This window comes from Pocillopora verrucosa, chromosome 7 (genome assembly GCF_036669915.1).
Source record: "Pocillopora verrucosa isolate sample1 chromosome 7, ASM3666991v2, whole genome shotgun sequence".
In the NCBI taxonomy this organism is placed as follows: domain Eukaryota; kingdom Metazoa; phylum Cnidaria; class Anthozoa; order Scleractinia; family Pocilloporidae; genus Pocillopora; species Pocillopora verrucosa.
This window is the reverse complement of record NC_089318.1, coordinates 20321509-20341325: the sequence shown is the minus strand read 5'-3', so window position 1 is coordinate 20341325 and position 19817 is coordinate 20321509. Positions and strand designations below refer to the sequence as shown.

The 19817-nt window shown below is 40.1% G+C and overlaps 1 protein-coding gene across 1 annotated transcript in view; it reads right to left on the bottom strand.

The window, feature by feature from the left end:
* Positions 1 to 1412: 1412 nt before the first annotated feature.
* Positions 1413 to 19817, bottom strand: part of LOC131781779 (girdin) — a 35708-nt gene continuing 17303 nt past the window's right edge. The window contains exons 28-60 of the mRNA XM_066169399.1: positions 18880 to 18963; positions 18655 to 18762; positions 18092 to 18175; positions 17758 to 17850; positions 17597 to 17680; positions 17322 to 17456; positions 16985 to 17068; positions 16527 to 16619; positions 16254 to 16346; positions 15783 to 15875; positions 15527 to 15622; positions 14159 to 14251; positions 12995 to 13048; positions 12553 to 12636; positions 11958 to 12050; positions 11427 to 11510; positions 10770 to 10874; positions 10170 to 10232; positions 9830 to 9892; positions 9632 to 9724; positions 9431 to 9523; positions 8901 to 8984; positions 8212 to 8349; positions 7879 to 8046; positions 7435 to 7474; positions 7143 to 7243; positions 6697 to 6783; positions 6067 to 6259; positions 5514 to 5591; positions 5257 to 5324; positions 5018 to 5116; positions 4783 to 4831; positions 1413 to 4675 (exon numbers count right to left, since the gene is read on the bottom strand). Coding sequence (XP_066025496.1) covers positions 2201 to 4675; positions 4783 to 4831; positions 5018 to 5116; positions 5257 to 5324; positions 5514 to 5591; positions 6067 to 6259; positions 6697 to 6783; positions 7143 to 7243; positions 7435 to 7474; positions 7879 to 8046; positions 8212 to 8349; positions 8901 to 8984; positions 9431 to 9523; positions 9632 to 9724; positions 9830 to 9892; positions 10170 to 10232; positions 10770 to 10874; positions 11427 to 11510; positions 11958 to 12050; positions 12553 to 12636; positions 12995 to 13048; positions 14159 to 14251; positions 15527 to 15622; positions 15783 to 15875; positions 16254 to 16346; positions 16527 to 16619; positions 16985 to 17068; positions 17322 to 17456; positions 17597 to 17680; positions 17758 to 17850; positions 18092 to 18175; positions 18655 to 18762; positions 18880 to 18963 — 5452 coding nt within the window. The 3' untranslated portion in view covers positions 1413 to 2200. The remainder of the gene's footprint in view (positions 4676 to 4782; positions 4832 to 5017; positions 5117 to 5256; positions 5325 to 5513; positions 5592 to 6066; positions 6260 to 6696; positions 6784 to 7142; positions 7244 to 7434; positions 7475 to 7878; positions 8047 to 8211; positions 8350 to 8900; positions 8985 to 9430; positions 9524 to 9631; positions 9725 to 9829; positions 9893 to 10169; positions 10233 to 10769; positions 10875 to 11426; positions 11511 to 11957; positions 12051 to 12552; positions 12637 to 12994; positions 13049 to 14158; positions 14252 to 15526; positions 15623 to 15782; positions 15876 to 16253; positions 16347 to 16526; positions 16620 to 16984; positions 17069 to 17321; positions 17457 to 17596; positions 17681 to 17757; positions 17851 to 18091; positions 18176 to 18654; positions 18763 to 18879; positions 18964 to 19817) is intronic.

The window sequence follows — 19817 nt, the reverse complement described above, 5'->3', positions numbered from 1 at the left end:
GCTTAGCTGCTGGTAAAGATCTTTCTTTGATATCTTTCAGAGGTAGAAGGGGACGTATTGTACACAAAATGACTTCAGGAGGTTGGGGTTCTTACTTGGTTTAGAAGACAAAGTTGACATAAAACGACAAAGAACCAATTGGTTCCCATTTGGTTAATGTTAATCCCATCGTGTTTGTCTTTCTTTGCAAACTAATATTTTAAAGTTTCACTCCTGTGGTCATCAACAAAAACATCTCAGAATGGTTAAGAAGATTCTTTAATTTATTTTAAATTTCATCTTTGGTAATGTCTGTGTGGCAAAATAAAATGAAGTGATTACGTGGCTACAGCAAGGGTTTCGATGACTTTTTCCATAGGCTATTGCCGGTGGTGTATTTAACGGCTGTGCTGTAAGACGAGGTGATGGACAAAACACTGACCCCAGTACACGGATAGGTTGTATGAGAGCACTGCAATCTATATACACCTTTATTGCACATGCCCTCGTAATTTACAGAGTATTTCTTGCTCAAAACTCGAACATTAACGTCGAGTCAGCACGGGGAGTGGAAACAAATCATTTCCGCGGGTCTACTTAATTTCAGTACTTTATTTTCCTTAATACTTGTGTCCACTTCAATGATATAGCTTATTGCTTCTACCTCGAGGTTCAATTCACTAACGCTTGTAAACACAATAACCCTTCTCTAGAGTTATAGCAACGTGCCTGGTTAAACAACATGCCGCGCGTTGAAACACATTCGATCATCTTGCAGCTGTAAAACTACATGTACTATTGAATATAGAGATGGCTGACTATGAACGATCTCTCATGAGCGTGGCAAATATCTGCGTCAATCTATGTACCTAAACACGAAACAGTGAATATTATCGATTTCTCGTCTTACTTCATGACCAATACTGAGTGAAAAACATGATTGAGCTATTTTCGTAGGAAGGACATAAAATGTTTAAAATAATCACCTAATTTTCGTTGTAGGTGTTGCGGCTAGCAAGATAGGCCCATTTAGGTAGTCCATGGACTGGGGGTCAGTGTTTTGTCTACCACCGGTAAGACGAAATCCAATCAAGAGAGCCAACTCGTGGGCTTAACAGACGGCTGTGAAGGGTCTTATTGGCGACGGTAGACTGCCGGTAACCGACTTTTATTGAAACCTCTGAGCTATAACATCCACCTTGACGGTCCAAGTATATGAATAAAGGGGTTAAGTTTGTAAAGAAACTGTGGTGCTGCATCGGTGGGAGTAAAAACATGGTAATTTAGTATTATTAACTGAGTTGATAACGTAAATTTGCCACCGTAAAGAGTTTGAAAAGTGACGTTTCGAACGTTAGCCCTTCGTTAGAGCGATTTGGTCCAAGAAAATGTCTGTTGTTTGGTACAATGAGAGAGTGAAACAAAAATGATGTGATTCCAAACCTTTATTAGTAGAATTACAAACGTGATCAGTTATTAAAAGGTTAGAAATTCATCATCTGAAGAAACGTTCATTTAATAAATTATTTAGTGGACAGCGATGCTATTAAATACCTATATAAATAAAACAGTATGAACATTTCCAAACTAATTAATCCAAATCTACTTTTTCTTTCTTGTAACTCGATGGTGTGGAAAGCGTACTAATGATTTCCATTCTCACTTACGTTCATCATCAAAAATAGACTACGGTACTTGACATTTGGCAATCATAAAAGATTATTCACGTACACTGAAAAAATTAGTCATAAATACATTTTAATAGAAGGGAAGACAACTTTACTAACTCTTCCAAAACTGTACAAAGGGCAAAAGCAAACTAGTACCCATATCTTCTCACTCTGTGAAAGTAAGAAAAGATCTGGGGAGTAGATTACGGTCGATATTCACATTATATACACGATTTCTTCGAGAGCCTGCGAGAACTCGCGTAGATACAGTGTGCTAGACTCTGGATGGCTAGCCCCCTTTGTATCCCTATTGTATAAAGTTTTAAAAACGTAATCTTTTCCTTTTTCATACTCAACAAAAACAAGGCAAGAGCCAACTCAAACTTGATCGAGTTATCAATTCTCCTGCACGACGTGTTGCAAGCGACTGTTTCCCATAAGCGACTAGACTTCCTGTAAAAGTACAGCTGATAGGTTTCATTGTTTGCAATTAGCTATCACTCTTAACATCAATAAATAACTACTTCATTACATCTTGAACTAATCAGCCATCACACACACCCATACTCGTACCAAACCGAGGATTTCTTACCATCTCCTGGGTTTGACCCGACAGATCTCGTCCGCGCCCTCTCCTCCGCGCCTGATCTTCGACCTGACGCCATCGACGAATCATCTGGCAGAGCAGGAGGAGAATCCATGAATATTTCTTTTTCCTTTGCTGCTTTCCTTGCCTTGCGCACCTTTTTCAATGCCGGTGAGCAATCGCGGCTGCGATGCGACGAAACAGACCTAGCATCGTCGTCATTGTCTTCAGCTAGGGTCTGGGAAGAGGGCTGCACGTACGTTGATGCTATACTTCCGTTGTCGGCTGGAGATGTATGTTCAATTTCAAGAAGCCGCGCTCGCTCGCTGGAAACGTTTTGTTTAGTGGTTTCTTGAATTGTTCCCGAAGAAACGATTACCTTAGTGTCGTTCCTGTTCTCGTCTCTTTGTTCGTTCGCAGATGGCTTCAATTCCACAGGATTAGAGGGGACGACATTAGGCGGCGAGGGCGCTGTACCATACCGTGACGGCATATTGGTATCAGCACTAACCGTATTTCTCAATACAGCAGTATTGCTATTCAACAGCAACCGAGAGTCATGCGTGGTGCTGGCTCGTGACGGAGTGGTGTGATCGCGAGATGGTGTAATCGAGTCGCGTGAAGGCAATTTGTTGTTTGACAAGGGTAGTACACGTTCATCCCCGCGTTTATTCCGCACAATGGCGAATACCGATGACGAAGTGACTTCCGCACGGTTCCCACGAGAAACCACCGGAGTTGAACTCAAATCAACCCCGGATGCGTCTACGTAAACTGAAGTTCCAGCCCCAGCAGTATTCACTGCCGCGCTGGGTGATGCCTCGCTCTTAGGTATAGTTCCACTTGTAACATAATGCGCTGTGACTGGGACACTTTGCAGGGGTGGAGCGGTTGAAGCTGCAAATATAGTGCCTTGCCGCTTTGATGCCCTGAGTCCTTCATTTCTGTCACCACTAAGGCTCCTTTCTCTTGAATGAGCTGAACTTGTTTGACTTGTGTCACGATTAGGTGAGTCATTCACATAAATTACCTTTGGGCCATCACTCGTGTCTCCATCTGAGCTCTTTTCTCTAACGTGTTGAACATGGGAGGGAACAGCATTGTAGTTCCTTGGGGATTCAATTAGTTTACCACCATTCTGTTCTCCACTGGCACTCCTTTCTCGCGTTTGTTTAGAACGAGATGGCAATGTGCTATAGTTCCTGGTGGGTTCCATACCCTTCTTAATGTTCTTATCGCCTCTTAAGCTCTCTTGCCGCTGAAATCCACGAGGCGTGGATGTAGTGGGTTCCTCGCGTTTGTCACCGCCAAAATTGCGCTCCCTCTCTTGGTAAGGACTTGTTATACCACCATTAAAAACCAGTGCCCCTTCTCGTGCCTGAGGACTGTTTTCTTTCCTTTCTACTGTAACTCTCCTCGCCTGATCCTCTTGGAAAGGTGATGAGACGGATTTATTAGTAAGTGACGGAGACGAACCATTAGGCGTGTTCGCGGCAGCTATCACTTGCACAGATATTTTACTTTTGGTCGGTTCTACAGCTCGTTCTCGAACTGGTATAGTGTCAAGATTTTGAGTGTACTGCGTAATGGGCATGCTCGCCCGTCGCGCATCTCTTTGAGGAGACAAAGCGCCATTTTCTTTCCTCCCCATGATTGGGCTACGCTGAGGAGTCCGAGGAGACGGCTTCTCTTCCAACTTTCGGGCCAGAATAGGAGAAGAGCGAGGACTTGACGTTCTCTGCACGGAAGTAGAAGGTGGTGAGGGTGGCAAAGGTTCAAGAGAGACTGGATACTCCTTTCGAGGAGCAAGTGGAGATATGTTAGGGCTACTGCGAGTCCAGTAATGCTTCCTCATCCCTGATGGAGATGCAGTCGGTTTCAGGTGCTTCATTCCTGGCTGCTTCAGTAGTTTTCCTGAAGATCCGGCTCCATCACCGTCTGGAAGTCCATCCCCGGAATCAACATCATTGGGTGTCAGAGTCGACGAGCTACTCGGCAGCTTGTCCAAAGCGTCCATGCTTCTTGGGCGACCAAGCCTTCCAGGTGACCAGTCGCTGTCATTGAATACCTCGGAACGAACGTGACGCGCACGAAAAGCAGACACGTCGTGGGTAGCGGAACGAAGACGTACAGTGTCTGGTTCTTCCGCTCGAGGTAACACAGGCGTGCTGATGTAAGGGGACGAGAGTCCATCTTTCTGCCGCCTAAGGACAACATCGGACTGGGCACCAATTAAGCTGGAATTCAACAAACTCTTGGTTGCTGCTTTCGAATCCCCGGAAGCAGAGCTTTCCCGTGAGCCTTCGCTGCCCGTTTCGTCCCGTCTGCTGACAGGAGCGGCGATCGACGTGCTTGTGTCAAACTCTTCAAGGTATGAACTGTTATCGATGCGAAGAAGCTGAACGCTGTTCCGTTTCTTCTGGGAAATTTCATCTTTCTTCTGAAAAGGAAAAAGCAAGATAAACCAAAATCGCCTGGGTAAGTCGAAAATCAACAGAATGCTCAAAAAAGGCAATTGTTTTGCAAATTAATCGGGTTGTTTCTTGCCTTTTTTAATCCAGCCTTCATCATCACTCTCGCAAGGAAGTTAGGTTTTCTGGAAAACAAGCAATGAAGTTAATGCTTAAGGCTAACCTGGGCCTTTAAAAAAGAGATTAGTGGAGGGAAGGGATCTTAATCCTAAATAGGTATGAAGGCAGCACGCAGAACAACAAAACATGATTTAATTGCTACGAAATCATGAATATGAAACTGGGATATCAATGAATTATCTTTATCTTACTTTTTAGGTTTGGCCGCGCTTTCTGCCAGCGCTTTGTTTGCCAAGTCAACTTGTTCCTCGAGTCGTTCTTTCTGACGCTGCAGAGCGTAGATACGATCTCTGTAAAACAAAAGAATCAATTAACAAGAAAACTTTCACGCAGAACCACTAAACAATAGGATATAACCAAGAAGACGAAGACGTACTATTTTCTAACTTCTCTATGTCAACAAAAGGCTGAATACTTATTGCGTACTTACGAGAACGCTCTCTCGCCGTCCATGAACTGATCTTTGTCTTCCAACGACTTCACCAGAAGATCTTGATTCTAATGGAAAGCAAATAGGATCATCAGGACTTACATTAATTCTCCTTACTATAGCCACCCCTATCTCTGCAGTTAGTTCTGAGAGATTGGTCTACCACACCTGTGGAAACTCTTAAGTGGAAAGAGGCACTGGGGTGCAACACTTTTCCGAGGAGAAAACCCACTGAGATTTTAAAATCATATATTGACCTGTTCCACGAGTTTGTTCACTTGCTCCACCAGCGCTTTGTTTTCCTCCTCTAGGGTGGCATTCAGCTGACCCAGCATCTGTTTACAACAAAAAGTAAATAAATAAACAAATAAAATAAATAAACTTGTCCTTTATTTCAAAAATCCATCGACTCTAGATATGGAGATTCACAATCGCTTATCATTATTCCAAGCCTTCTAGACGAGACTTGAAAAGAGTGAACACGACATACTACCCTTGTGCGATCCTCTCTAGTCTCGGTTATCACAGAAAAAGAAAGCTAACGATGAAAACAAAAAGAAAGGAAATATCTTATACCCTTGTGATTGCCCGTGCCCCCACTCCTCGTTCTTGAAGAAAACTATCAAGTAATGTACCATATATCTTTCCTGTAAAAGCCCCTCCGTATTCCATTTCCCTGAAGAAATGACAGACTTCTCCTATGTGAGGCCCTTCGCGCCTATCCCTGTAAATTCTGTATACGTTCCTCTCTAAGCCCTGCCAGTGGAGTGGAAGAGGGGACTAACAAAATAAGTAACACTAGTTACCCACCTCGCATCTGTGTCCCATCTTTGAAGCTTCGATGTCCAGCTGGTGATAATAATCTCTGAATTCATTCATGTCCACCTGCAGAGCCGTATAATCCGCTCGAGCGTTTTGTAAGTCATTCCTTAGCGATTCGTTCTCAATCTCCAGCTGAGCATTTCTCGATGACATTCCTTCGCTTTGAGCCGTCACCTTGGCGCTCTGGAAGAGAGATCAGATGAACATCATCTTTTCTATCGACGGGAAATTGTTAAGTAGCAACTGAAGTCGAATGCACTGATTTTCATAGCCATAAAAAACACAACTTCAGGACATAATTCATTGGCTATTCTTTGAGTTAATTATGTTTTCAAGATCCACAGAAGACCCAGCCCTATCGAGTGCACACCTAACAGAAAGCAAGTACAAATGGGGTGAGTGTATCCTGCCCTAAGAGAGATTTACTATCACACGCCAACTAAAAAAGAGCCCACAGAAGTTAAATCAAGCGACGAAAACTCGGGACGTTAAGAATCAGTCAAATTAATTGTTTCCTTTTAAAAGATAACCTATCCTATCCCCTATAATAAAACTCTAGTAAGAGTACTCCTCTGTGACTTTATATAAATAGCTACTTCCAAGGTTGCGCGTTTTCACCTGTTTTCCAAAATTCTTATTTCCTCGTTGAGATCTGCTATCCTTTTGTCCGCGATGGCCAATAACTCTACAGTGTTCTGCCCCGACCTTAAACAAAAGCAATAAAAAGAGATGAAATATTAATACATAGCAAAGTGATCAGAGTAAGATCATTCCCGTTCCTAACAAACGGTATACAATTTAAAATTGGATGAGAGCATAAACAGATCGGTACATGGAGAAATCTAGTGGAAGGCAAACGATTTTCAGGTAGAAAAATTTATCCTTCTCAAACACAAGAAGCGCCTCCTTACAGAATACTTTACTGAGATGATAGGTGAATGCGGGATCTAGATCGACGAGGTTTATCACAGCCCCAAGACAGGTGAGCTTCATTTTAAATCTACCTCAAACAACAACATACCGCTTTGCTGGATTTCATGCATCGATAATAATGCAACACCTACCTTGTAGAGTCCGCCGGTTTGAAGATGATGGTCTGTGAGGATCCACCCTTTCCTTTTTGAGCTCTATCCTTTTCAGCTCTCTTGTCATACGATTCGACAATCTACAAATGACAAGAATTCCATACAAAGGGAAATTTTAAATTTCACATTTTCCCCTCTCCTGAGAGGGACAGAGGTAAGTTAGACTCTATTCCACACAATGGTAGACTTGTGGTTGGTTGTTAACATAAATCTTCATGACCTTGCATTAATGTTAGTAATCTTATGATGCTGTAATGATTTCTTTTCTTACCTCTGTTAGTCGAAGCTGCTCTTTGGAAGAGGCTCCAAGTCTGAAAGGAAAAAGTACAAGAGAAAGAAAAGCTTTAAAAATTTTATTTCTTTCCGTAAGAAACACCTAGGTAACTCTCGAGAGCTTGCTTCAAAATGTACGTGCATTACGATCACATTTGAATTGGAAGTGTTATTTTTCTATTTTCATCTTTTTGTGGCGAGGTAAATTACAGAAAGAAAACGTAAGATAAAGACACCGATAGAGAGGCGTCCTGCAAAAGAATACCAGGAAATGACCTCAGCTCCTAACTGCACCGGCCAGTTACTAGCCAACTCATTCTTAAAAACTACTTGTACGGACTTTTAAAATATTCCAAATTGTTGATGAACGCCTGCGTGAGTATCTTTTAGGAATTCCCCTCTTAGGATCTCCAATGTAGACATTTTTTTGTCACCCACGCACCTTTTCTCCAGTGATTGTATTTTGTCATCCTTTAGCTCAGCAGCGTGAGTCAGCTTGTTATTCTGATGGACAGCTTCTTCAAGCCTCGTTTTCAGTCCTTTAACCTGCTCCTCTCTTTGCTCGATTAACCTGGAGAACTTATTTGCCTGAGCAGTGACTTCTTCTAATCTGTAGGACAGAAACGACTTTTAGAGAGGGTGTAGGAGCTGAGGGGCGTGGAAAATTCAAACCATTTGCAAGTTAGTTTTGGACCTTCTCCTTCCTTTCCAAATTCCATCCTAATTTCCCACCAGTTGGTTTGTGCAAATGGTTTGTCATTCAAAATGAACTTACTTAGCTTCCAAGGCCATGTTCTCGCTCTCCTGTTGCTGTATATTCTGCGTTAAGAGTCCAATCTTGGTGTCCTTCTGCTTCAGAGCCATGCTCAGTGAGTGGCTGTTATCATCCCGACTAACCTCCAATTCCGCTACCCTGTGGTAAACACATTCATGATCGGGTTAAGAGTAAACGGTATATGTCTGCATGTGAAATTACTCGTAAGTCTGCCGCAGCCCATAATGGTTACTGTAGTATGAACTGTCTTCCACCTTTGGATGGATACCAACTCACCGCAGGTTAAGGCACTGACCAGATACAATCGCGAGTGGAAAACTCCCGAGTAAAATTAAATCTCGTGTCGAAACCTGGGTCAATTTCGCTCTGTCTACAAAAACTCGTGTTACCCTCAACCAATCAGAGGAAAAAGAGATCCATCGAGTTCTTACAAACATTTTCGTCTCTCCTGAGAGGCCCGTTTGGTAGCTTTGGTGTTGGTTTTACGCCACTCAACTGAAATGTGTTCAAAGCACGGTCCCCTAAACAAGACCCCATTCCAGCAGAACTGGCGTGATATCTCCAATTACTAAAAGAGTTCTCACGACCCAGGAGTTGTGAAAGTATGGACTACAGGTATTCATGTACATCCCGCTAACATTTTAAGTAAGGCTTGCGGTTTCTATGAACTTACAAAGGCAGCCTATTACCGTTTCTCTAGACCTTCGACTTTTGTTTCCTTCTGTTTAAGACTGTGGTTTAATTTTCTGTTCAGGCTTTCGCTCTCCTCCAGTCTAGAAAAAGACGAATAGAATACCTGTCAAGAAGATACTCCATGACATAGCGGACATTTAAAGAATCGGAAATTCGAGAAACGAGTTGCAAATGATCACATCAAAGCGGATAACGAGCAACCAAACCTAATTCGATTTATTGCCACTGTAACCGGTAGCCCAGTAGTTAACGTAAGCCGCCGGTAAGTGTTAATCAACTTTTTGAAAAACAGCTCTGACGCCAAGATAAACAGGACTGTAAATGTCAAACTTATTAAACATATTGTTCAGTCGCAAAATTGCTAATGCTTACACTGACAAAAAACAACAACAAAATAAGGAAATATCAATCTTGACAGATTCGCTTCATTTCAAGCAAATAACAACCAGAGTACTTGGTTAAATTTTTCTTTTTCTTTTTTTTTTTTTTCAAAATTTTACAATGCGAATTAGATGACATAGCATACTTTGTTTCAAGGCTCATAACATCGTTCTCCAAATCTTTTTTGGCTTTTTCCACCTTGTCTAGCTGGCCGAATGTGCTTGCCAGTTCTTTTACCCTGACAGGTAGAGAACAAAAAAAGAGGAAAACATTAGGTATGTTTTGTTTCGGTGGAAGTGAGGCTGCAAAAAGAATCTTTCAACTGATAAGAATTTCTTTCGAGCACCTTTCTTCCAATTCAGCAATCTTGCTATCCTTTTCCTTCAGCGCCACACTGAGCTTGCCGTCCGCTGTAGCTGCATATCTCAAGTTCTCCAGTCTGAAAATAAGAAGAAACGGCTTAGTTAGAAAGTTTCAGTTGGTGGAAAATTTTTACAAACGTGTCTTAACCCCGAACGAGTTGATTTCAATTAATTAGAATTACCGTTTTTGTAACTCTGAAAGCTTGTCATCTTTATTTTCTACGTCAGACTCTAATTCTTTGACTCTGAAGAAACAAAATTGAAAAAAAAAAAACATATCAGTGACACACTCTCCTGCGCCTTATGTGCCCCTTTTTATTTCCCTCCACATTTTGACGTCTCTGTAACAAAACAGACGCAGGGCAACAGAGAATCTACTTATTAAGTAGAGAGGTTTCTTGCTTTTCCTTCACTTTCCTTCCCTTTGTTTCCATTCGAAGAATAGATTGACATGCTTTGACCCGATGAACATACGTGCCATCTCGGTTACTCTCCCAAACTAGACAAGGAAAAAGTTTTCACCTGTTTTTGTATTCTAACACTTTGCCAGCCTTTGTTTCGAGTAATTTTTCCAACTCCTCTTCCCTGAAATAAAAATTAAATCGCGATATACCAACGTCTGACACATGGAATGGGTTTGCGTTACTACTATATGGAAAAAAAGCAGCATTTGACTAGCTACTCTTATAGCTTAAGTCATCTTTCGAACTCATAGCAACTGGCGGCATGCATTATCGCCTTGTTAACCCCAATGCCGACAGAGTATTGTAATTTCGAACCCAAAGTTATTATTAAGGCAAAGCAGAATAACAGAAACTTGACTTGGAACCAACGAAAACACAAAGTAAAAACAAGCAAAGTGGGTGGGAAAACGCGAAATACCCAGTCACGAACGGTTTTAGTTTTTCACCTGATCAAGGGAAATGGAGGCAGACGCTTACCAAAACGAACACCTAGTGCCCAAAAGCACAGTCAATGCATTCAATGTAATCTTTTAAGCATTCAATTACATGAGAAAAGCTGGTCGTTCCCAGACCGTCTGGGGACAGATGCACATATAACTTGCACATTTCACTTCCTCCTTACACTGCACAGGAATCTGATACAACTACCATTTCCTACCTCGTCTCGTTTGCCTGTAAAGTTTTCTCCAGTGTGCGAATATTTTCCTCTTTCTTTCGCACAGACTGATCCAGTTTGCCATTAAGGTTAAGCGTCTCGTCTAGCCTGAAAGGAAATCGCAAAGGTTCAACTAAGTATCCTCCAAATTATCCCTAGCATGTCCAACATGTTCTTGACAGAGAACGAAGTACCTCATCTTTTGAACACAACACAAATTTCCACTCACCTTTTTACTCCCAAACTCAGTTGTTTTCATTGTTCACTATACATTTCTTATAGTTATAGTTTTGAGAATTTGGTGTTTAATCCAGCTAAATCCCGTGATTGATATTTTTTCCCTCACGTTTCCTTTCTGTTTGAATATGAATTTGAACTTTTGATTTTGAATGGAAGGGAAAGTTTAAATTTCTCAAGTTTGTCATCTACAGTTTCTGTTAATGTTCTCAATGCTACGCCTTCCTTTTATCCTTTTCCTTTAAGTGTGAATTTACCCCGGACAATTATCATTTCAAACAATCCTTTAATTTTGAGCAGAGCGCTTCAAAGAACCTCAACATAGCTCTTTCGCCAACAATAAATCTGATAAAGAACAAAGCAAACAGCGCCCCAGCTAAGAAGACTCGCCATGATTAAAATAATTTTCTTAAAAAAAATTACCTTTTCTGAAGAGTCTCAATTTTTTCGTCTTTAGCTCGTATCTCACTTTCATGACTGGCGAGTTCGCTTTCTGCACTTTCAACTCTGAGGAAAAAGAAAGAAAATGAAGAGGTCAACGCTAACTAAACGCTCCCGGTCACTACTAAAGTCTTCACTAGTTCTCCCTATATCATAAATTAATGCTCATGTTAGTTGGCACTTTTTATCGGTATATAACCGCTTTTGGCGTTTGCACTGTCCATAGTGTGAACCAGGTAAGAAACGAATGGGAATTTAGGTGATAAAGGCAGAAATGCTAACATGTTTTACTATTTGCAAACAAATAGTTGCGGGAAGGCACCTGTGAAATCTTACCCTCTACTTTTCCTCCCGGTGAACATACCGAACGAAAAAAAAGCGCTGATAAAGCGAAAAATACAAAGATGGAATTTTATGAACAAGCTAGTCTGCGCGGTTAGGTTATTTTCTAATAAGAGTGCAAAACGGTGATAAATCATAAAACTAAACGTTTAATTAAGGCCATTAACTTACTTTGTCTCCAAGTTTTCTATCCGGGCATCTTTCGTCTTCATAATTTGGTTCAGCTTTCGGATCTCACGGGTGGTCTCCTGTGCTTCGATAAGCCTATTAACAAATAACGAAAAATTTTGTTCAAGAACTATTCCACTTTGCCTCGTGGGAGAAATACTCGAAAACAACCTCATTTACTATCTGCCGTTCTCTCATATCTAACAAAACTACGACGAAATAATATATATGGTAGCTATTTTCAGTTGTCGTTTCGATTTGCTTTTCAAATTCAACTCATGCGCAACGACGTGCTACACTAACTTTCAAGTGTGTTGGGACACACTGACGTAAAAGCAAAACCTACGTAGTCACAACGCATTCTCGGAAAAATAACAAGAAATCGAAGAGCAAATACGAAAACGACCTGAGGCGCAGAAAAACGAAAGTGCCTTAACCGAAAATGGTCTTTTAGTTGCATATGAGTGATTGAGAAGATGGCGCAAGTTTCTAGACCATTCACTGACGACCGAGCGGGGTAAAGCAATCCAATGTTAACCCACATTACGCACGCGTCAAACACTGAAAATAAAACTTTCTCCAACATTCGCCCACATACTTTGCCTGTAACTCGGCTATGACCATCTCCTTCTCGCCAACTGTCATGTCCAGCTTTCTGTATCTGTTCACAGTACCTTCCAGTCTGCATAACGACGATAACAAATTAAAAAATATGTTACCAAACGACATCTACTTTGTTTGAAAGAAAAAAATCCTCCTTCTCATCAGCTAGAACAACTTAACCAAAACTCATTGGGAAGGGCATGGAGATAAAATACCCATAAGGAAGACTATAAGTTTTAAATATTTTGTCTGAAACTTTTAGACACATTTTTCCTCTCAAAAATTTGGATAAACATAAACTAAAGAATCACATTTACTACAAACATGAACGGCAAAATTAACCTCCGCGTTCCTTTCATCCTTAAATTGACATTTTCCAAGATGAAATTCCACAAAATTAGAAGAGCGCCCTCCACTATAACAAAAAAAAAACGTACTTTGACTGCAGGTCGTGGATTTTTCCTTCTCTTTCTTCAACGTACTCTTCAAGCCTGTTTGTCAACGAAAAACAAAGCATTATATCTTTGCAACCAGTTGATGGCATACCCCACAATTTGTTCATTTGCTGCGTCACGGCCACATCTTCTATTGTAAAGACCACACTTTACCATGCTTTTCGTAAGGGGTACGTCATCAGGATGAAAAGTATTCGAAGAGGTTTCTTATGTTTGGGACTGGGTAGGTCTTTCTTTCACACTTTCTTTCTACTTTGGGGATTTCAGTGGAAAAGATACAAAAGATGGAGTTCTGTCTGTAGACCTTGCGGTGTTGAAAACAAATAAGAACGGGCAACAGGCAACAAATAACACACATTCCCCCTCTTCCCAAATCTGAGCTATTCATTTAAGTTAGGACTAGGTACAGGTTGGCTAAATAAATTGATAGGAGGAGAGGGGGAACGATCTTATAATGCAAAAATTATTTCACTTATTCTGCCACCGATTGCAGTCAGGATAATCAATAAAAATACATCATAGTTACCAAAGGTTAGAGTGATTATTAGTATTATTAGTTACTGATCAGGACTGTTAAGGTTAGCGTAATATCTACAATACGAATGATACCAAATTGGTACTGTTAATATAATCGTGATTTCAATTGGCAGGGTAACTACGTATGCAATTATTGAAGTTTAGATGTCAACCATTGTGTATGTCGTAAAATAGGTTGTGGTTATTCTTCGTGGTAACTAACACTTGAAAAGAGAAATATAATCGTTTTTCTCACGATGTGGTCACTTTGGATGTGGATCACGACGCTTCGACAGCATACTGCTAGTCTTCTTCAGGCGAGGAACATAGAACTAGAGAAGACTAGCAATATGCAGAGGACTAACAGTTCGCAGTCAAAACGTCGCGACCCACATTCGAAGTAACCACATCGTGAGAAAACGATTATATTTCTCTTTTCAACCATTGTGCACGTTACACCAAATTCTAAAAGGAAGCACATTGTTATGAAAAGTTACTATTGAAAGTGAAGGTAATAAATAGTTCAAAGCACGCCAAAGACTCAAAGAGCGAATTAAGAAAAGCTCTAACACCAAAATGAGATGGTGTTCGTAGACAGACGCTCCTCTCGGCCGCACCGTTTCAACTTACTTCGTTCTTCTTTTTTCCAAGTCTATTATTTTATCTTCTCTTCTTTTCACACTGTTTTGTCGAGCCACTTTTTTACAGGTTTGTTCCTCCAAGCTGCAAACAAACTTAGTCAGTCCGTGAAACCCGACTCCTGCCTTCAAATAGGCAAAGGACAGTATGAATAAAGGGGGTAAGTTTCTAAAGAAACTGTGGTGCTGCGTCGGTGGGAAAGTATAATAGGGTAATTTAGAATTATCAACTGAGTTGATAACCTAAATTGGCCACCGTAAAAAGTTTCAAAGCTAACGTTTCGAGCGCTAGCCCTTCGTCAGAGCGAATGGAGGAATTTTGGCATGTATGTGTGTTTATATGCAGAGGACATAGTAATTGGACACAGAAATTGGACTAGAAATGCGGTTCACCATTGCATTGATTGGCACAGCAAGCAAAGACTTTTTAAGATAAATAGCTTTTCTTTCATAAATATTCAGCAAGAGTAGCATGAGGGAAATAGCATTGGAAGCAGCCGATTAGAAAACTGTGACAAAGAGAACAATTTCAATTATTCGAAGGAAAACATGAAAAATAAACTCGATCCGATTCGAGGAAAAACAAACACTACAAAGCGCGCCTCATTGGTTACTTCCTAACAACCAACTTTGTGTTCTTAAGCGACTTATCCAAAAACTTTTGCCAACGAGTTGCGTTTCGCGGAGATTATTATTTAAGGTGTCCATCCAACGTTCTAATTAGCTAACATGCCTCAGTACCCCGCGAAAAATTCATCCCTTTTACAACATTTAAATCGGGGTTATCTTGATGGTTCCAATTCCACACTGACTTAACTTAATGGTAAAGTTAAAAATTCAGCCTTTTTACATTTAGTTTTAGGAAATACAATTAAGAATAGATATCAAGAAAATTAAGTTAATGCTTGGCGACTTAAAAAGTAATCAGCGTCTTCTCAAGGCAGCAAATAACAAGCTCCAAATATTCGAAGCAAACATGAAAATAATAAAAACAGGATGCAAAAAGATGCTTAACTAAAATCAGTTATGCAACATTTTACTCTAAGTATGAATGTTTTATCAATACATTCATTTGGTACGTATTTTAATTTATTTTATCATTGGAGCATTTGCTGGCGTTTGTTTTAGCATATAAAGTTAACGAAAGCTTGAGGGCTCGTGTTGGTTGTGCTGTATCTAAACGGTGAATTTTTTTTCTGCAACAAGGGTGCACCAATCACTACGTCTCTTTAAATATGTACAAAATTACTCAATGTCCACAAATGAAACAGCCATGAAACCGTGACAACTTGCTTCTATTCACCCGATCGTTTACCTTCAAACTTTTTATCCGTAAAACAAATTCAATAAAAGTACTAACTTCTTCTCCAAAGCTTTGATTCGCTCCTCAGCTTTCATTTTCATGTCTCTGTATTCCTTGTCTCTGTTGTCTAGTTGTTCTTCCATCTCGCCAAGCCTGCACACACAAACTTCATTTAGTTCCATTTTTTACGGTTCTTTTTATTTGGTCACTGCGCTTTAAGTTGTTTATATAACTAAGGACAACCTTTTATTTGCATTAAAAAAGCTCTGCTCATCTATTTTTTGAAGCATTGATAAAACGCTTTTCACTTTACCTGGTTTCAAAGCTGGAGATCTTCTCATCTTTGTTCTTCACAGTTTGGCTTAATTTATTGTTGATGTTTACGGCATCTTCTACTTCGTCCAGCCTGAAAACCCAAAATAAGTTTGAACATTAATATTTCATATTTCCAAACCACATATGATTCCAAACCAAGGTTCGGTTTGTCGCGCCAATTTGCGTTTTGTCAATTGAGAGTGATCACTATAGTAAAAAGTACATTACTCGCAGTTTTTACTCTGTAATATATCGTAGTTTTATAGGTGAGTTCCTGTACATGCGGCGTGCGAGCAGAGGCAATACATAAACACTGAAAACGATTAGCCCATCGGTCCCGTCTGCTAAGATTTATGACTGAGTTACGTCACAAATGTGTCGACCGCTGAACAATGTGAACAAGGTACTCAGATGTTGAAAAAAAATTAGCTGCGCAATTGACTCTCCAGTTTAAAATTAATTATCTCACCTCTCTTGAAGTCGAACAATCTTATCATCTTTTTGCTTGAGGTAATCTGACAGCTTGGCGTTGCGAGAAGTCAATTCTTCAAATTCTACCAATCTGAAAAAAAAACCCACCGCAGTAATTCAAACGTGTGTTTGACTATGAGTAATAGGAATTTTTGAATGAATTGTCTAATCAACGCTTTCTTACGGCACAAAGCCAACATGATCCTTGAAGATCAATTTCCTTATCATTATCCCTGACCACACGCAAGCATGTGTCTGGGCAGGGCCTTACTTGTTTTCCAACGCTTTGATTTTCTCGTCTTTCAGTTGAACGGCTTGGTTAAGCTTCTTCGTCTCTGACATGAGCTCATCTAGAGTTTCCACACTGCAAAATATAAAAAGAGACTGTTGTACTTCTACAAAACAAACGGGTCGATTGAGGTGATAAAAATGAACGTCACTGCCATGCTAAAATGAAGGGTGGGCTTCCACTTTGCCAACCAGCCAGGCACCTGTCAACACGGAATCAGAATGGATTCACAGAAAGGAAAAGAGAGAAGTGAGGGGTGGGGGAATACTTGAAAACAACCGCTTTCAGGAACGGCCGCCACTAAAATGCTCGAGACCCTCAAGATGTTAGATGTAACGATTTCGCAAGCCTGCATTTGTGACGATGACAGCTGACTTTATTAGCCCGCTAGGCTCGTAGTGGTTAATTTTGTTAAACTGTCTTGTAACTTAATAGGCTACCTTTCCTCCAGTGTTGTGATCTTCTCCTCCTTCATTTTTAGACTGTGCACCAGTTTATGGTTACGAGCCTGGGCATCCTCCAGCCTGTGTGACGAATGAAAACGAACATGAACCTTGTGAAACGTTTAACGAACCTAGCAAAACGAACGCAGACACATTTAAATCGCGTTTAAACTTCCGGCGAAAGTGTGATGTCACACCCAGGAACCAGGAAACAGGGCCTCTCGATCTGTAGTCCAGTGCAATGGTAGTACCAGTGTCAGTCACAAACAACCTGCTAAAGCCGTGATTAACCTCTACGTATAGTAGAAAATACAAGTTTTTCCATCTCTCTTACTTATTTTCCAGTTCAGCAAGCTTTTCCTCTCTTTCCTGAATGACCTGATTTAACGCGGAAACCTTCTCGTCCTTCTGTTTGATATTTTGCTGCAGAAGATGCGATGAGCCCAAGGACTCTTCAAGTTCTAAAACCCTGTAAATTGGTTTAAAAGCCGATTAACCATTAAGGATTAAACAAGAACTTCTTACTGTATTGCAAATGAATAATAGTCCTTCCAAGACTGCATGTCGTTATGTGCGCTATAACATGCTGATACAAATTCTCTAACATACTTGTTTTCCAGCGATCTTATTTTTCCATTTTTCTGCTCGATACTAAGCTGTAATCTCTGGTTGTCGCTTGACATTTCTTCCAGCCTGTAGAACCAAAACAGAAGCTTATGCTATAATGACTGATTGAATTACTATAATGCGCATTGAAGATCAGTTCTTACTTCGTTTCTAGATCCAAAACCTTTTTCGTTTTCTGATCCAAACTGTGGGTCAGCCTGTTCTTCTCGGACGTTAAATTTTCGACATCTTCAATCCTGCATGGAAAAAACGCAGTGATGAATGTCTTTCAAAACAATTCCAAATCTTATCACATTAATTTGTTAAGAAGAGAAGGTTTATTTGTGGAGCTGTCTTTTCTGAATAAAATAAGTATCAAATGATCGACAATATCCGCGGAAGCGGGTGTGTATATTTTTTAGTACTCATTGATTTGCATGTACGTACTTAAAACCCAAAATTTATCTGTGAATCAAGTACGTTACAAAAAAATCATACTTCGTTTCTAACTCTGTAATCTTCTCCTCCTTGATTTTCAGACCTTGTTGGAGCTTACAGTTGGCCAATGACACATCCTCCAATCTAAAGCGAAAGAAATAAAACACAGTCAGGTAAAACTGAACAAAGTGAAAAATAATTTCTTGCCTTTATCAGTTTCCTATTAGTATAACGAGCAACGACAAGATAACTACGAAAATCACAGTGCCATTACTATTAACTATTACCGTAACCGTGTTTACTTGACAGAATTAAACAATCCATTCAAGGGAAATATATAATGATTCCAACTACCACTGCTGGTTCCCCGTACGACAATATTCGCCTGAATCAAAAACCGTTCACCGGGCCCCCGACGTCTAAACATTCTCCTACTCCCACACAGATTTCGATGACCCGAGATATATTTTCTTTAGACAAGAGAACATTTCCCCGTGACTTTACACTATTTTCCAGCAATTACAAGTCTAAAACAACTTAACTTAGAGATCAGGACTATATATTAGCTCAGAGGCATATCACTTATTATCACCCATCATCTCATACGATTTCATAAGCCAAACCTGCTCTCCAGCTCGATAATTCTGTTGTCTTTCCCTTCTACGTTTCTCTTCATATCCATAAGTCGATCGTCTTTTTGCACCGTGCTGGTGTTTTCTACTTCAGCCAGACTGCAAAGCGCAAAACAGAATTATTATGTTTTTTCCCTCAGCAGATAGAAAACCATAAACCACATACCAGCCATTCTCTGTCCGACCCTCCCTTCCCAAGTAGCAAATCACGTATACCTGCTTTCAAGAGCTTCGATCTTCTTATCCTTCAGTTTCGTCATATGCTCAAGTTTTTTCTTCTCACCATTTGATTCCTCCAACCTGAACGACGAAGAAAGAATGCAAACTGTTACCATGGTAAGAGAGGAAAAAAAAAACTAAAACGGAAATAATAAATCACAAAGATACGAGGAAGGTGTAGAGTGGAGAAGATTGACATGGATTGCAAAAACAACAAAATACTGGTTTTGTAAGATAGAAAAACACAAAAAAGACTATAATACAAAAAGGTGCAAGGATAGCTAAGCATCGAGAAGATTAACACAGATTAAAAATGACAACGAAGTTTTAGTTTGGATAAAACAGAAAGACACAAAAGAAGCAGCTGTGAAGGACGGCTGGGGTGGAGGAGAATAACACACAGATTGTAGATGACTACAAAACATTAGCTCCGTTAAGTAAAAAAGAAAAAAAAAAAAGAAAAAAAGAAATGAGACGACAAAAAACCAAAAAGGAAAAAGGTTGGCGTAGAATGGAGAAAATTAAAACACATAATAAATGACTACAAAATGTAAGTTCGATAAAATACAGTGTACAAGACACAAAAGAGGCAACAGTAAACCAAGAAACAAGGCTGACAAAGAATGGAGGGAAAATAACACGGACTAAAAATGACTACAAAACATAAGGTAAGATATGAAGCACAAAGGAGGTAACAAAAACCCAAGAAGGAAAAAGGAATGGCTAAGAATGGAGACGTTCAAACGGACTAGATACGGTGAACATATATCATTTAAGCCAAACTTTCCAAGATGGAGAGACCTTTCTGTAGCTCTCAAGACTTTCAATAGTCGGTTGAACAAACCTGTAAAGGGTGGTAAGTTTTTAAATAAACTTTGGTGCTGTGTCGGTGGGAGAGTATAACAGGGTAATTTAGTATTATCAACTGAGTTGAT